The sequence below is a fragment of the Rhinichthys klamathensis genome, unplaced genomic scaffold, assembly GCF_029890125.1.
Source record: "Rhinichthys klamathensis goyatoka isolate OS25496 unplaced genomic scaffold, OSU_Roscu_1.1 h1tg000107l_1, whole genome shotgun sequence".
NCBI classification, from domain to species: Eukaryota; Metazoa; Chordata; class Actinopteri; order Cypriniformes; family Leuciscidae; genus Rhinichthys; species Rhinichthys klamathensis.
This window is the reverse complement of record NW_026606645.1, coordinates 1112199-1128934: the sequence shown is the minus strand read 5'-3', so window position 1 is coordinate 1128934 and position 16736 is coordinate 1112199. Positions and strand designations below refer to the sequence as shown.

At 38.6% G+C, this 16736-nt stretch overlaps 1 protein-coding gene across 4 annotated transcripts in view; it reads left to right on the top strand.

The window, feature by feature from the left end:
- The window catches only part of npnta (nephronectin a), a 53302-nt gene extending 40950 nt beyond the window's left edge, over nucleotides 1–12352 (top strand). For all 4 annotated transcript variants that reach the window (XM_056253576.1, XM_056253577.1, XM_056253578.1 and 1 more), the window contains 6 exons: nucleotides 1734–1856; nucleotides 4274–4714; nucleotides 6764–6853; nucleotides 10229–10327; nucleotides 11632–11891; nucleotides 11976–12352. In XM_056253576.1, the coding sequence (XP_056109551.1) occupies nucleotides 1734–1856; nucleotides 4274–4714; nucleotides 6764–6853; nucleotides 10229–10327; nucleotides 11632–11891; nucleotides 11976–12086 (1124 nt within the window). In that variant the 3' untranslated portion in view covers nucleotides 12087–12352. The remainder of the gene's footprint in view (nucleotides 1–1733; nucleotides 1857–4273; nucleotides 4715–6763; nucleotides 6854–10228; nucleotides 10328–11631; nucleotides 11892–11975) is intronic.
- Nucleotides 12353–16736: the final 4384 nt, after the last annotated feature.

Sequence of the window (16736 nt, the reverse complement as noted above, 5' to 3'; positions counted from 1 at the left end):
TTTCAAACCATGTGAATTGTTGGAATAGTGTAGCATTGTTTGATTTGATGATTCTCAAACACAGAAAAAATTAGCTTGTCTTGAAGAATTCCAAAGAAAATCTTTGACTTAACTCACATTCTTGCCAACAGTAGACATTTTGTGCCAAGCTCAGGTTTTAAATGATATTGTGCCCCCTTTTTTTAAACATTCTTTTTGAGTTTAAAAATAAAAATAGATCCTGCACTCCATTAGCTAATTGTAAGAAATGATTGCATGTGTCCTTCACTGACAAGACATCTCAATAAACCATAATGCATTTAGAAAATCTATCCAATGGTGGATGAGCCAAGTAGAAAATGCCTGTTGAAAAATGCCGTGTTATTGTGATATCTTGTTTTAGCTAATCAAAATAACTATTTTTAACCTGTATGCACTATGCTAAGTAGTGATGCAGCAACATTTCGGTAACCGAAAATGTTAGGCCAAAACAACAACAACAAATGTTTTATTGAAAACATTACAGAGGCGATGTTATGCCCTTTAATAAAGTCTTGATTTAGTTTTTGGTGTCTACTAGAAGAGGTTTTCATGTTGGAATGTTATTTTTGATCAACCACTGTTGCGGCACCTCTCTTCCCAGTCTGTCAGTAACATCTGTTTAGTTCCTGTCTCTATGAAGCCCCTCCTTCTGAAAAGCACACTGTGCTCTGATTGGTCGTCTGGATCAGTGTGTTGTGATTGGTCAACCGCTTTGATCGTGTTTGGGAAATGTCACGCCCCTTACTATAACCACGAGTTTCAACACACGACTTACTCAACTCAACCGGGCCTCACACCTTTATTTATTTTTGCGCATGCCTTGGACGGCAAATATTTAAATGAGGAATATTGTGACGTTTTTGTTCCCGAAAAAAAACATATTCGGCCAAAACAACAACAATTATTTTTCGTGTTTCTGCTGAAATGGCTTTGGAGGGACAAAGTCATGAATCATTAGTGACGTTTAATTAGTGCTTCTTCCAGGAACAATGGCGCTCTGATTGGTCGGCTGGACCAGTGTGTTGTGATTGGTCAATCGCTTCCAGCGTGTTTGGGAAATGTCACGCCCCTTACCATAACCACTAGTTTCAATACACTACTAACTCAACTCAACCAAGCCCCTTTATTTTATATTTTTTGCGTATGCCTTGGGTGGGAATTATTTAAATGAGGGATATTGTGACGTTTTTGTTCCCGAAAGAAAACTCATGACTACCAAAAATCGAAAATATTCGTCCAAAACAACAACAACAACAACAATTATTTTTCGTGTTTCGGCTGAAATGGCTTTGGAGGGACAAAGTCATGAATCATTAGTGACGTTTAATTAGTGCTTCTTCCAGGAACAATGGCGCTCTGATTGGTCGGCTGGACCAGTGTGTTGTGATTGGTCAATCGCTTCCAGCGTGTTTGGGAAATGTCACGCCCCTTACCATAACCACTAGTTTCAATACACTACTAACTCAACTCAACCAAGCCCCTTTATTTTATATTTTTTGCGTATGCCTTGGGTGGGAATTATTTAAATGAGGGATATTGTGACGTTTTTGTTCCCGAAAGAAAACTCAAGACTACAATAAAGGCATTTTAAGGAGTTCAGAAAAAAGAGAAGCTAGTGTTGTTCACTAGATTTGGAACAGAGCTGATGACATCTATTTTAAAATCTACCTGATCTCACAGAAGCACTTCTTTCTGCTTTAATGGTCCTTTAGATGTGAATGAATGCTCTTCGAGTCAACACCAGTGTGGTCCCTACGCCACCTGCTATAACACACCTGGTTCATACAAGTGCAAGTGTAAGGATGACTACAGAGGCGTGGGCTACGACTGCAAACGTAAGTATGCAAACCAAAGAATTACTGCGATGGAATATTGAAATCCACTTCAAAGTGTTTGCTTTTTGTTACTGTTATAATGCACACGTTTTAAACTGAGAATAAAATCAATATCACAACAATAAAAATATCTCATTTGCATTAATGAACACACTCCATGCATAAACTGATCACATTATAGCTCAGGCAACAATTTAATTGGTCCCCATCTGTTCTCAGTTGCAGTGATTTTGATTAATTTAGATTAAAAGCAGCTGTATAAAGTAAAATAAGGTGGAACGGTGCTTTCAAAGGCACTTCAGGATAAAGGTTTGGAAAGGCTTAAGTCAGGAGTCATTAGTATAAATGCTTTAAGGACAAAAGCTAAGGCAAGGTTATCATTAAGAGGTGGACGGATGGCGTACGGGCGTCCCTCGAAAGTAGACAACCAAAGAGGCTGATCACAGCCGCTGCCAGGAGATTGATGGACTTTGATGGAGCTATAGGCCTTTGCTATAGGCAAAAACTGAACGGTGACAGGGTAGACTGAGGTAAACCATTACTGCAGTTTCCACTGGTGAATGCATGTTCTTTGTAGATGTTTTTCCCCTTGGCCTGGGATTGGGGCACTTGTCAGGTAAGAAAAGAAGATGGATGATGAAAAATCTTGACGAAAAGCCGGAGCCAGGATGTTGAACATGGGTAGATTGTTCACCTTTTCAATGTGACAGCATCCCATAGCACAATCCCAATGGAGCGTATAGTGGCTGAATGACAGGAAAGAGAATGTTCATGAGCGGAGGCGTCAGAGTCCTCACTGAAATCCTTCAAAAAAATCTCTGGAATGAATTAAGTCGGACAGTCCCTCAAAGGTTATAATGCCTATTTGTAGATAATGATAAATGGTACAAAATGTAGCACAACAAAAAGTAAAAATGCATATGAAAAAAAAGCACTGCTGTTCAAAAGATTGGGATAAAAATACGTTTTTTTTAAATAATATTTACAGAAATACAGAAAAATGTGTAACCATGTGAAGTGATATAGCCATACTGTTTTCTAATTTAATAATTTTTCTAATTTCCCTTTTAATATTTCACATGATCCTTCGGAAATCATTTTGATTTCCGGCTCAAGACACATTTCTTCTTATTATCAATGGTAAAACAGTTGTGCTGCTTAATATTTTTGTGGAAAATGTGACACATTTTTTTCAGGTTTCTTTGACGAATAGAAAGTTCAAAAGAACAGCATTTATTTGAAATAGAAATGTCTTGTAACATTATAAATGGCTTTACTATCTCTTTTGATTAATTTGAAGAAATGTATGAATTTATTTAAGAAAATAGTACTGACCCCAAATGTTTAAACTGTAGAGTATATATAATATTTTTTATTCATATTTTACACACACGCACGCACGCACGCACACATGCACGCACACACACACACACACACACACACACACACACACACACGCACGCACGCACGCACGCACGCACGCACGCACGCACGCACGCACGCACACACACACACACACACTTTTATTTATGTTTTATTTTAGGCTTTACTGTTCGAAATGATCAATATTTTCAAATGAATAAATTACATATCTGGGTATATGGTACGAAAAAGGTGCTGGTTTTAGGTGCTATTACACTTTAGATCTGATGAAAGAAAATATTGTGCGTATCTCCTCCCTGCCTGGAATTCTTTTGTCTGCTGTGCCTTTAGTCCGGAGTGACTTGAGGTTGATAGATGCCCTGTTTTCAATTTTCGTGAACAAAGAGAGGTTCACCGTGAGCATCTGATGACACCACAGCTGCACGCTCTTCACATGCACTCTCTACTGCCTTTACAAACCACTGTCAGTGGCTTTGTGTATGAAGTATTATGCATGCATCGTTGCAACCTGCTCAATCTTGTTATTATTTGTTAAGTGGACAAAAATACAGTTGTTGTGAGTCTGACACCTGATTTAATCATCGTTAAACCAATGAGGCAACCCATCCCTCCTTAGCATCTGTTCTGAAAACTTTCAGCCAGGTGTGACTCAGAAGAGCTGGAAGTGTTGAATAACTGCCTTTTTGGGAATCACATATCAAAGCTCCTGTGAAACCTGAGATAGCATTGTCACATTCATTCCTTTAGTGTTCCCTCCTTAAGAATGACACAAGCGCGAGGGTCTACGCTTCTGGTATTGATTTCGAATGTGATGGATGCCTTTCGTGCATTCATTGTACATATGAGCTAAAAGTGTCCTTTTCAGTTTCGTTTAAAATATGAATGGTGACGTTTCCATTGGGCCTCATTTAGACTTCCCATTTCCCAAAAATGTTTAAACCAGATAAGACCTATTCAACACGAGAATAAAAATAGGTTGAGACTTGATTGTTAACTTCAAATTAAACTGAGAATCCTGTTTGTTCTCCTTTTAGCTATCCCAAAAGTGGTTATTGACCCTCCACGACCTGGAAAGACCACGCCAAGCAACAATGACAACAAAGGGGGCAACAAAATTCCAGGCTCAGACCAAAAGAGAACCACCACAACACTCAGACCACCAGTGACAGCTAAACGGATTTCACTTACAACAACAACCACCACTAAATCTCCTCCAACCAAGAAAGTCACCCCTCCAGCGAGAGTCCCAGCGACTACAACCCGTAGGCCTTTCATACCGACACGTAAACCCCCTGTTGTGGTGACAACCAAACCCAAGGTCCCGTTCCGCCCCACAACCAGAACTACCACAAAGGCCCCAGTGGTTACAGCGGCGGTTCCCTTTATCCCAACACGCAGACCTTTAATCCCCTTTGTGACGCCAATTGATAACAGCATCAAAGACATTACCCAGAAACAAAGAGGTGATGTTCACAGTAAGTAATTGTACTTTTTTTTTTGAAAATATTATTCAGATTTCCACACTACGTCAGACTTCGTACTTCCGCTCAATTTCAGTTCGCTTCTGTACTCAGTCTGAGATAGCGAGCTATCTCTCAGTTTTCCTCCGGCCGGAAAACAGCCGGCCGATCAACGAACAGAGGGCGGGCTGAGAGCCGTGACGTAGACGCTAAGCGCCGAGTTTAAGATTGTATTTTAGGTTAGGGAAATCGAAAACGACCGCGGATATGGAGATACGGGATGCAATTCGCTCTGTTGTGGAGAATATTCCCGGCATTTGCAAACTGAAGCCCGAACAAGAAGAGTGTTTGTTAAACATTTTGAATGGAGGTGATGTTTAAGTTGGAGAGAGAGGTGATTGCGTTATGTGATTGGCTTACGGGTGACTAATGATTTTATACTTCAGACAAGAATAAAGACATAACCGTACCCTACCCCAGACCTAAACCTACCCATAACAGTGCATGTTATATTGACGCTAAAGGATGCCATGTGCGTAAGATTTCAACAAAATGTCATATGGTGTACACCAAAGGATGAGAATGCATGGCGAATCGGCATGACCAACTTGAACCCGTTGTGAAATCTGTATGGGAAAAATCCTTTGCATTTACACAAAATTCCCAATCACGTCATTCCTATAATGACTGGATTTCGCTCACAAAAATTGGTACACGTACATTACTTTTCACGGGTGTACAGTCCTGCTCTTGAGGGCCAATGTAAAAAAAAAATAGCTTCCATGAGAGTTTCCCAAATATTTGCAAAAATGTGCTTTAAAGGGTCTTTCATGTGAATTATGATGTGATCTTACATCCTTTACTCCTGTTTCTCGGTGAAGTCTGAGATTGTAGGGTGTAACGCTTGCTCACAAATGCTCCCTTTGCTACTATATGGCCTCGATGCACTCACATTTAGTTCGCACGTCTATGCAACAGTCCATGTGGTCTTTTGTAACCAATGTGTGAATTTAGAGGAGGACCGCTGAGTGCACCCTTTGGGACAGGGTCATGAAGGCCTTTGGATCTATCCAAGAAAACCATTTCCTGGCCCAAAAGGACTATGCTGTATCTTTCATGTTCATAACCTCTTTTTTGGGGTATCTCTTGGGCTTCCCAAACCAGATTTTTCAGGAAAGCAAATTGCATCCCAAAGCCTCCTATCCAGATGACAGCATCTAATGAAAACAGAAGACTCACCTAGAGAGATTACATTACCAGTCGGCCCTGCCTCGGGATATAAATCAGTTACCCCGCACTGCCTCCGAGGACTCACAATAGGCCTAATAAATAATGATGGCTCTGAAACAGTGGGGAAATAGCAAATATACATCTAGGGTTTAAATATGATTATATCTCCTTAATCAATTATAAACCATAACGATCGTGTCAAAGTTGTATAGCCCCAACACGAACATGAAGTTGGTTTACTGCATGTTCTTATTAGCTGGGAGGACATTGTTTCTATTGGAGGGCTGTACATAGTGCTGTCACAAGCAAAGGCTTGAGGGATAATTGAAATCAATAGACTAATTACAGACTTGCCTTCCTTCCTGCGGTTATCCTGCCATATATTTGATGTACACTCACTTATCTCCAATCCTCTATTAAGCCCATATTTCAGTTATGGGGAAAAAAGCAAAAGCAATCGAGGGGATAACTTGTCTTGTCCTCAACATTTATTTGTTTCAATTAAGCAATGAGGCCGAGATATATAATCGTGGCTCTGCTGATTGCCTGCGAACCCTTGACTACATTCAAAATATAGGGAATTATAATATAAATAATAATTGGTTTAGTAATAACTTTAGTAATAATAGCTTAAAGTAAACAGTCCTTAAGGTAGGCTATATACGTATATATATATATATATATATATATATATATATATATTTTTTATATATATAAAAAGGCATTTAAAATAAATATTCTATGACTTATAAAATATTTTAAAAAGATGAATTGTGTACTTTTTGTTGGGAATCACTATAGTCTAAACTCTTTGTTTTCTTTTTCCCCCTCTAGTACCACGAAATCATGGGAAAAACAATGTATTTGATATCGATTTAGACATTGAACTTGGCAACACAGAAGAGGAGATGAAGGATGACCCAGGTAAAAGAAGGCTGCTTTTATTTATTTTAATTATTTATTTTTTTCCTGAAATTGCGGATGGATTTTACAGTGTCAGATTATTGGTGGAGAGTAGTCTGTAGATAGACATAGACACACAGCAAATGGGAACACACAGTGAGACTGCCTATTTGCAATGTTTTCTGTTATTTACATCACAGGCATTTTGTAGGTATTAATCTTGACTTTTGATGTCACTCTTGATGAATTGGATCAGTGTTGTGAGGCGAACAGCTTTCTTTGGCCTTCATGAAAATACCCACGCTTCACTGATCCCTGTGGGAAATTCAGCAATAGCGCAATTCTGAGTTACTTTTCATTTAGCAGTTTCACTTACGCTGCTTGCAAGGGCAGTTTCCCAGGAGTTTCCTCTGTTCAGTGTGTTACTCAAGGGCATGATGATAATAGAGGATCTCAGTTAATGGCCATCGTGAATTGAGCCTGCAATGCTGGGAATACCAGCACAGAGCCTTAACCAATATCTTTATTGTTTGCAAACAGGGTGTGAAATTAACACCTATCCCCAGTCAAATGCTTAATTTTGTTATCTAGTGTGGAGGGTGAATCTCGGCTTGATTTCTGTCAAGAAAGCCCTTTGCGCTGAAGATGCTTAGATGTTGCTGTCACGTCATTATAATTTTGACCATCCATCCATCCATCCATCCATCCATCCATCCATCCTTCCATCCATCATCCATCCATCCTTCCTTCCATCCATCCTTCCATCCATCCATCCATCCATCCATCCATCCATCAATCAATCCATCCATCCATCCTTCCATCTATCCATCCATCCATTCATCCATCCATCCATCCTTCCATCCATCTTTCCATCCATCCATCCTTCCTTCCATCCATCCATCATCCATCATCCATCCATCCTTCCTTCCATCCATCATCCTTCCATCCATCCATCCATCCATTCATCCATCCATCCATCCATCCATCCATCTTTCCATCCATCCATCCTTCCTTCCATCCATCATCCATCCATCCATCCTTCCTTCCATCCATCCTTCCATCCATCCATCCATCCATCCAATCCATCCATCCTTCCATCCATCCATCTTTCCATCCATCCATCCATCCTTCCATCCATCCATCCATCCATCCATCCATCATCCATCCATCCATCCTTCCTTCCATCCATCATCCATCCATCCATCCATCCATCCATCCATCCATCCATCCATCCATCCTTCCATCCATCCATCCATCCATCCTTCCATCCATCCATCCATCCATCCATCCTTTCATCCTTTCATCCATCCATCCTTCCTTCCATCCATCCATCCTTCCTTCCATCCATCCATCCATCCTTCCATCCATCCATCCATCCATCCAAAAAAAAAAAGGGTACATTGTTTTCTATGGAAACTTGTTTCCGCCACTGAATAAAAAAGAAAGAAGGTAATTGGAGTAGGGCTGGGCGATAAAACGATAACGATATGTATCGCGATAGACACGTGATCGATATCAATAAAAAATGTGTTCGATAAAACGTTCGATATTTTTTTTCTTCGTCGGAAGAAACCACAGGTTGCGAAGCTTGGTTGCATTATCAAGGCACTCGCTCTCTGGTAACCTAGCAACGTAGGGAGTGACACGCTCAGGCAATCATGTAACGTGTCAGTTTGGTTGCGCCATCATACTCCGTCATTTTGTTAATACAGGACATCATTCAGTCTGCAAAGTGTTTACTTCTATTTGTGTAGGCCTATACTCGCAATAAAACACAACATTGTGCTTTTGTCACACTGTATTTCTTGTCAAACTGTAACCTGCAACTGTCACACACCGTTTTAAAAGCAAAACATATTTATCCAACCCCTTTGTAAAACAGTCTGTGTGTTCCATCTTTTGGACATTCATCATTTCGCATTGGTTTTCATTTCTTGTCCTCAAAACAGAGCACTATATGTTTATTTTTAAGTTACACGTTGATTAAAAAAGAAAGTGAAATGTGTTGGTAGATTATTTTATACGGAAATCAATTATTTATAATTCTGATGAGAATAAAGTTAGGGTTAATTAAAATTAAGGAAAACAAATATATTGATTTGAAATATAGCAAATTAATTTTAAATTCATTCAGGTACAATTACCAAACATATCTCATATCTATCTTTTTATTAGTTAATAAACCAATTATATAAAACTATTATCAGTGCACTATAAATAAACTGGTTCTATGCCTTTATTAATAAAACTTATTTAAAAAATACAAGGCTTAAGACATTTATAAAAATGCCTTCTATATTTCTGTTTTGCTTTTCACTCCATTGTACCGAAATCGTACCGAACCGTGATGTCTCAAAAAAAAAAATCAAGCAGGGGGCACATACGATCACAAACCCCCACCACCCACGTCCCGCCGCGCCACTGTCACCTTTTTTACTCTGAGGAGTTTGCAGGTCTGATTGTGAATTTAGACTTATGTTTACATTTTAATTATTTGAGTTTTCCATGGTTGTGTTGACATTTCTGTCTTGGGATTGTAATCAGAGGAAGGTTAAGTTTAAAATAAAAATGTTTAAATGTAATATATTTTTTCTCCTGGTCCTTATTTTAAATGGGTCATAAAAAAATCAATAATTATCGATATCGACCGATATGAAACACTGATATCGTGATACAGTTTTCAGCCATATCGCCCAGCCCTAAATTGGAGTTTATATCTCACAATTTTGACTTTTTTTTATCATAATTGTGATATAAACTCACAATTTTTTCTCAGAATTGTGAGATATAAACTCGCAACTGTGAGAAAAAAAGTCAGAATTGCAAGAAAAAGAAGTCAGAATTGCAAAGACATCTCATTTATATCTCATTGTTTGCAGATAAACAAACAAACAAACAAATAAAAAACATTTTTCTCGAATAATATTATTCTTTATTCCACAAAAGGAAAGTCAATTAAATGTAATGAAAATGAAAAATTAAATAAAGATTATTTAAAATTATTAATATCATCTAATATTTTTGCAAATACCCAATATTTTGTGTGTAGAGACCATGTGAGTAATTCATACAGAAAAAAATTAATGCTTTATTGACAATTATACTTTTATAAATTATACATTTTTATGGAATTATTTGAATTTTATTTTATTTGAATTTCTCCTTCAAATGACAAATCTCCGACATGTTTGCCGCCTCGTGCATTCTCAATTAAAATCTGAATGGTTCATGATCCTCGTGGGTGCTGAACAAAAATGTATTTTCCCACACTGGTTGAAGTGAATATATTTGTTCCCAGTTTCATGATTAAATTTTTTTTGGACTTCAGAGTAATTTTTAAAATTGCATTTCATTTTTGTCAACTCATTTTTTGATCAATTGTGTCATATTCCACAGAGACGGGCCATCTGAGCTGCTCTTTTGCTCATGGTCTCTGTGGATGGATCCAGCACAGAGAGGGAGATCTTCACTGGGAGACGACTGCAGATCCTTCAGGTATTATGGGGTTTTTCTATCAAATGTTATTGGGTCAATGGCAAATAAGAATTTCTCAGATGAAGAAAAGAAAAAAATAATGAAAAAGTGCTTCAGGTGATGATATAAAGAAGCACATTCACACATCATCAAAAACGATGATAAAAAGAATGTTTTTCAAGGTTCACTTTTTCCCCTTATTTTTTTAATTATCATGCATTTTTGAATATTGTTGAGATATCAACCTAAACTAATCTTACCGTTCCATAAAAAAAGTTATTATCCCCTTGAAATTATATATTAAAGAGACTTCTTGAGGGTCTTGAATGTGATGCCATTTCCTGTTTTATTAATAAAAGATTACCCCAAAAGATTCTTATTTTTTTTCCAATCAAGAAATTCAACCTTTTAGGGGTCGTTAACACGACACCGTTTTGAAGTAAAAACAGAACTTTTTATACGGTTTGGCCGTTTATTTACACGAAAATGGCGGTTTAGGGGACTGAAAACACAAACTTTTGAAAACGGGTTTCAAAATGCACGTTTTTGAAACCGATACCGTTATCTGTGTAAACTACAAAAACACCAGATTGTGAAAACGGTGACGTCATACTCATGCAATATTACGTGTTCAGTGTACAGGCGCGTAGTTTTTCTTTACAAAGTGACATCGCCAACTACTGGCCTGGCAGCAGAATACAGAGTTTTTAATCGTTTTCGCGGATCATCTGAGCGCGAAAAAAGGAAAGGAAAAACGTTTCCGTTGTTAGTACGTTGTTGTCATGTAATCGTACACTTAATTAGCTTTTTTTAGTTTACCATGCCGTGACGTTTTTATTTTTAATTGCACACAGTTATATACATACAGTATATATTTACGTATTTATTCATTCTTATACATGGTTTGTTTAATCAAGTTAAGGTCCTTGCGCGTTTTTTTCGTATTCTTCATTCCGTGGCTCTGAATTGTCAAAAAAACTCTCAAAATGCTTTCTACGGATGCGAAAAACGCAGACTATCGAACCTGATCCGAATTTTTTTATGACGGATGGAACTTTCGTAGGCAGTGTTTAAGCGTGATTAGAATAACACGAGGTCGTATTGATTTTTTTACGTGCGAAAAGTTCGGACGTGCAAGAGTGTGCAAGGACCTTTAGACTTGTTTTTTAGGTATCTGCCTGTAGCAGATTATATTTAATATGTATTCTGTGCACACTGTGATTTTATGTAAACTGTTTACGTGACTCTACGGACAAATAAAGTGTTTTGAAATTGAAATTGAAATGCATGTAATCAGCTTGTCTCCGCCATGATCTCTTCGGCAGGTGGGCGGTACCTAACGATCTCTGAGGGCGGGGAGAAGCGAGGTGGGCGTGGCGCTCAGCTGATCCTCCCCCTGACGACGCCCTGGAACGAGGGGAACCTGTGCCTGGCCTTCAGACACAACATGGTGGGCCACCACGTGGGCATGCTGCAGGTGTTCGTACAGAAGGGACGGCAGCACAGCCCCGCGGTCTGGGGTCGAACGGGAGGAAACGGCTGGAGGTCCACGCAGATCACCATTTGGGGCAATGGCCTAGAAAGTGTAAGCGTCAACACTGAATACACTCACATCTGTGAATGTCTCGAAAGGTTTCACCAAGGTGTTATTTGAATTATGTCACTACAGGTGATCGTGAAGGGCGAGCGGCGGAGAGGGCGTAAGGGCGAAATAGCTCTGGACGACGTGAGTCTCAAGCGAGGTTCTTGTCAGGAAGAGCACAATCTGAGGAGACTTTAACACCGACAACACCACGAACAGAGACTTTTAACGCCAGCTTTACTCACGGGACTCTAGGAAGACGGACACCTTACGGAAAGGGACGTGGCTTCCTGTCAGTCCCGGTGCGGTTATGGGTGCACTTCCCCTGGCCTTCCTCAATGGCTACAAGTGCATGTGCTCAGTTGAGTGCTGTAGGGACGACGTATTTTTGTAGGCCAAAACCCCGAAACAAGTTAGCATTTTAGCACGTCCGGTTCCATCGTTTCAAAGTCAATGGGTTTTCTGAATGGATTAAATGTGGTTAACAAAAGCTCAAGATATTTTCATGTTTTTTTCTACAACATAAAGTACATCAGTAAATACATCCTTGTGATATTTTAAAAGCTTTTGTCTTGGAAAAAGGTGGTTGCTAACAAGTGGCTAATTTTTTTTGTTGGGGGGGCATTAAACATCACCGTGCCGAACAGGTAACTCATCTATACACGACCCAGCTAAGAGGGAATATTCTCAGAACTTCGGCTCAGTTTTACTTAACTATTTCCCTGCCGTTGACGGAATTTTCCAACTTTCTGTTTTCAACTTTTCACTGTTATACGGTAGGGGGCGCTGTTACGCATCTTCTGAAAGAGAACTTAATCTCCGGAAACAAAACACAGGCGAAAAGAAGCAGAAACAAGCGATAAAAGCATTGCTCATGCATGTTGTAGTCTTTGAAAAAAAACTTGATTTTCTCAGCTTTTTGCTCAAAATGTTGCTTTTTTATGAAACTGTGGAAGCTTGTTCCACCACCGAATAAAAAATAAGGGGTAATCGCAACTTTTCATCTCACAATTCTGACTTTATAACAAGCAATTGCGAGTTATAAAGTCAGAAATGTGAGATATAAACTCGCAAAAAATTTTCCCTCAGAATTGGACTTTATAACACGCAATTGCGAGTTTATATCTCACAATTCTGACTTTATAACACGCAATTGCGAGTTTATATCTCACAATTCTGACTTTATAACACGCAATTGCGAGTTTATATCTCACAATTCTGAGAAAAGAAGTCAGAATTGCAAGATACAAACTCGCAATTGTGTTATAAAGTCAGAACTGCGAGATATTTACTTGCAATTGCGAGAAAAAAGTGAAGACTGAAAGAGTTAGTGACGGTGATGTTGAAGTCATGTGACCGTTTAGCTTTTTACTTCTGTTGATTGTATTAAGGCTTCAAAATTCCCAAAAGTTTTATTCATTTGTGAAGATTATCATGATGAACAAAACGCGTACGAATCATAACCTTTCATTGGATTTTCACAGAGCTTATTTTCTGCAATAATCCTAAAGCCAATGGAAAAAAATCCTATAGGGTTTTTGGTAAGGGAACCAGAGTAATGACTTACAAAAATATGTCATCACTGCAGCACTCAGTTGGATGAGATGTCGAAAATGTCAAAGTCTGAAATGTTTTTTTTTTTACATTTTAATTTTGTAGATGTCCAATTTGTCTCCCACCTCAAATCTTTTTGTCAAACTGTCGAGCAGACGCCATCGTTCGTGCCATTGTAAATGTAAGTTGCCCAGTTCGTCACCCGAATGATGATGATGTCCTTTCAAAATCCCCTTTTCAATTTGACCGACGTGATTTGTTAGCCCAGTTTGCAGCTAATCTGAGTGACTATTTTTGGTGTATTATTGTAAATGTATTCAAACTTGTGTATATATATATAAATATATTTCAAACATGCTTTGTAGGTGCACATATATGTGAATTCTTCATCGTATAAGTGATGCAGGACAATGTTTACATCACACGACCCAGTATTTTATTGACGTATATTGTTAAGTACAAACAAGTAAACAGTTCTGAATTTTTCTTATTAATGGCTGTATCAGCCATCCTTTATGATCATCACAACGACTGTATGTTGATTATGAAAGATCTTGGTTTAATATTCAGATGAAGCAACGACCTCCAGACATTAAAAGGTGTGAACATGAAATTTATGTCTTGTATTTTTTACTCTTGTTGGGGAGTAATAACTTAATATCAGAGCAGCTTTTTAAGTAGAGTTTGAGGTTTTTGTCATGTTGTTTTGCACACACAGCTTTAATTATTAACCAGCTCTCCTAAACTATCTTATCTTTCATTTGAAGAACTGGGAAGTCAAATTCTATTAGTGAATCAGATTGGATGCTGCAAATAAATGAACCAAACGATTTGCCTTTTAATTTGATTCCCTGGGACGATGCTTGCACAGCACTTTATATTGTCTTTTTATAGCATATATAGTTTATTAATTATGGAGTTTTCTAGTCATATTAGTGGTATTTAGTGTAAATCGATCTGTTCAGATAATACCGTCACCCTCATTGAAACCCTCTTTGCTTTTGCGTCAGAGAAAAATTGTCCTGACTAATGGAGTCTGAAAAACACCAGGCCCTCATTTATGAAACGTGCAGAACAATTGTGTTAATCGGTCAAAAAAGCTTTCTTGTGTGAAGTGATTGCATTCAATTCGAATAATGATTTGCACAGAAATGTGTTTTTGCTTGTGTTTTCCATTCATTGAACAAGGCCAGTTTAATTCTTTCTACTCTTTCCATCTAATGGCCTTGATATGAACCAATGAAACTCCTTATAGAAGCAATTTAATAGAAGTCCCATTGTAAATAATACTAACACTTGCATTTTAAATGGCAGTTTTGAGATAATAACCTTGGTACATTCAACTGTAATTTAAAGAAATGAACGTTTTCTTACTTGCTGCTGCTTTAGCCTGGGAAAACCGAGACAACTTCCAGCAAATTTAGATTTGCTCTGAAAGTTAGTCTGGCAAAGAACTCATTCAAGCTCATTTCCAATCCGCCGAAATTGAGGCACCAATCAGAAACGTTGGGGCGGGCTTTACACGATGACGACAGCGCTGGGATTTTGAAGCAGATTTTGTAGCCTTAATTACAAAGATGGATGCCGCCGTCGAACATCACTCGTTCCAATCAGCTATCGCGTCTGTTTTAAGCGATTTGAACGTTTCCTTTTTGTTAAAAACCGAGCAAAGAACAACACTCGGAGACATAGCCTACCTGTCAAGTATCCCGTTTTGGCCGGGAAAGTCCCGTATTTTACCCTTCTTTCCCGCCGTCCTCCCGTATTAGGATTTTCCCGTAAATCTCCCGTATTTTAACCTGCGTTATTAAAAAATAATAATACCCCGTGCGGAGTAAAAAAAAAAAAAAAAACATTCCCAATCTGAGCTCTGTCACTAGCCTCGCGATAACTACAGGTAACGTTACTGTAGGTGGCAGTTGTCGCGAGGTTAGTGTGTGAGGTCAGATCATGAGTGACAACGCGGGGAAAACAGAGACGGATGATGGACGCTATGACAGAGCAAGGCACTACTGTCAAAAAACCAAAACCAAAAGCCTCATGTACTAGTAAATACCGCGATCGATCAATGGGATAGCGAATGTACTTTTCTGAAGAGGAGCAGGGTGGGGGACAGTCACGCGTTTTGTAAGTTTTGTAACTGCTACTTTAGCATCTCACACGGGGAAGGAATGATGTATGTCAGCACGAGAAAGGTTGTTTTAGCATGGTACGAAATATTGTTACAGAGAATAGGATGACGTTAGACAACAGAACTGTTTGCTCTACTCTCATGTAAAATTAACCACTCTGGCCCAGCCCACAATACACTCCTTCCAAAACAGTTAATACAAAGTCTGCAACAAATTTGTTCAATAACTCACTAAAAGAGTAAAGAAAAGAAAAACTGCAAATGAAAAGAAAAACTGTAAAAGAAAAGCTATATGAAATGAAAATAATGTGTGGAATGAAAATAAAATGTAAATGTAAACCATCAATGTTAAATGAACAGAAAATAGGCAAATAAGCCTTTAAATAAATGCTCTTAATATATACCCTATATATACCATACATATACATATATATATATGGTGTGGTGGGACTGCTCGCGGTGGGCGCTGGAAAATTTCCCTTATTTTCAAATCCAAAACTTGACAGGTATGCTCGGAGATGTTTCTCCCCCGCTCGCGAATTTTTTTTTTGCAGGGTGGTAGGGGAAGAATCATTAATATTCATTGGGGAACTCATCCGCAATGGGTTCGCTGTCACACGTCACTCAGATTGACATGGCAGGTCAAGACGGTGTCCCCGCAAAGATACAGAAGTTCGCGAAGTTCGTGAGCGGTCTCCGCACAAATCTCCCGGATTTGGATAACCAAATGTTGACAGGTATGACTTACCTTCGTGAAAGTGTCTGTTGTCACGAAGGAGACGATGTCTGTTTTCTCTATCACATCTCATTAGAGATGCGTCACGGCGAGCCAATCAGGGACGAGTTCCCCAATGAATATTAACGAGTCTTCCCCTACCACCCTGCAAAAAAAAAAAATCGCCCCCCGCTCTGCATACGTCATTTCCTTCATCGCTCTGATTGGTTTTAGGTCTATCCGCGACGTCCGTTGGAAATGATTTGTCTATGACGCTTTGCCAGACCATAACTCAGTTACAACTGAGAATGGTCTGGTTTTAACCAGGCTAATGCTGCTTACAAATATATTTAAAACGAGACATTTCTAATCTAAACCACTATTGTGGTAGTTGTTTTAAATAATATTAATGAAAACATAATATTTGTTATAATTATTTATTAAGATA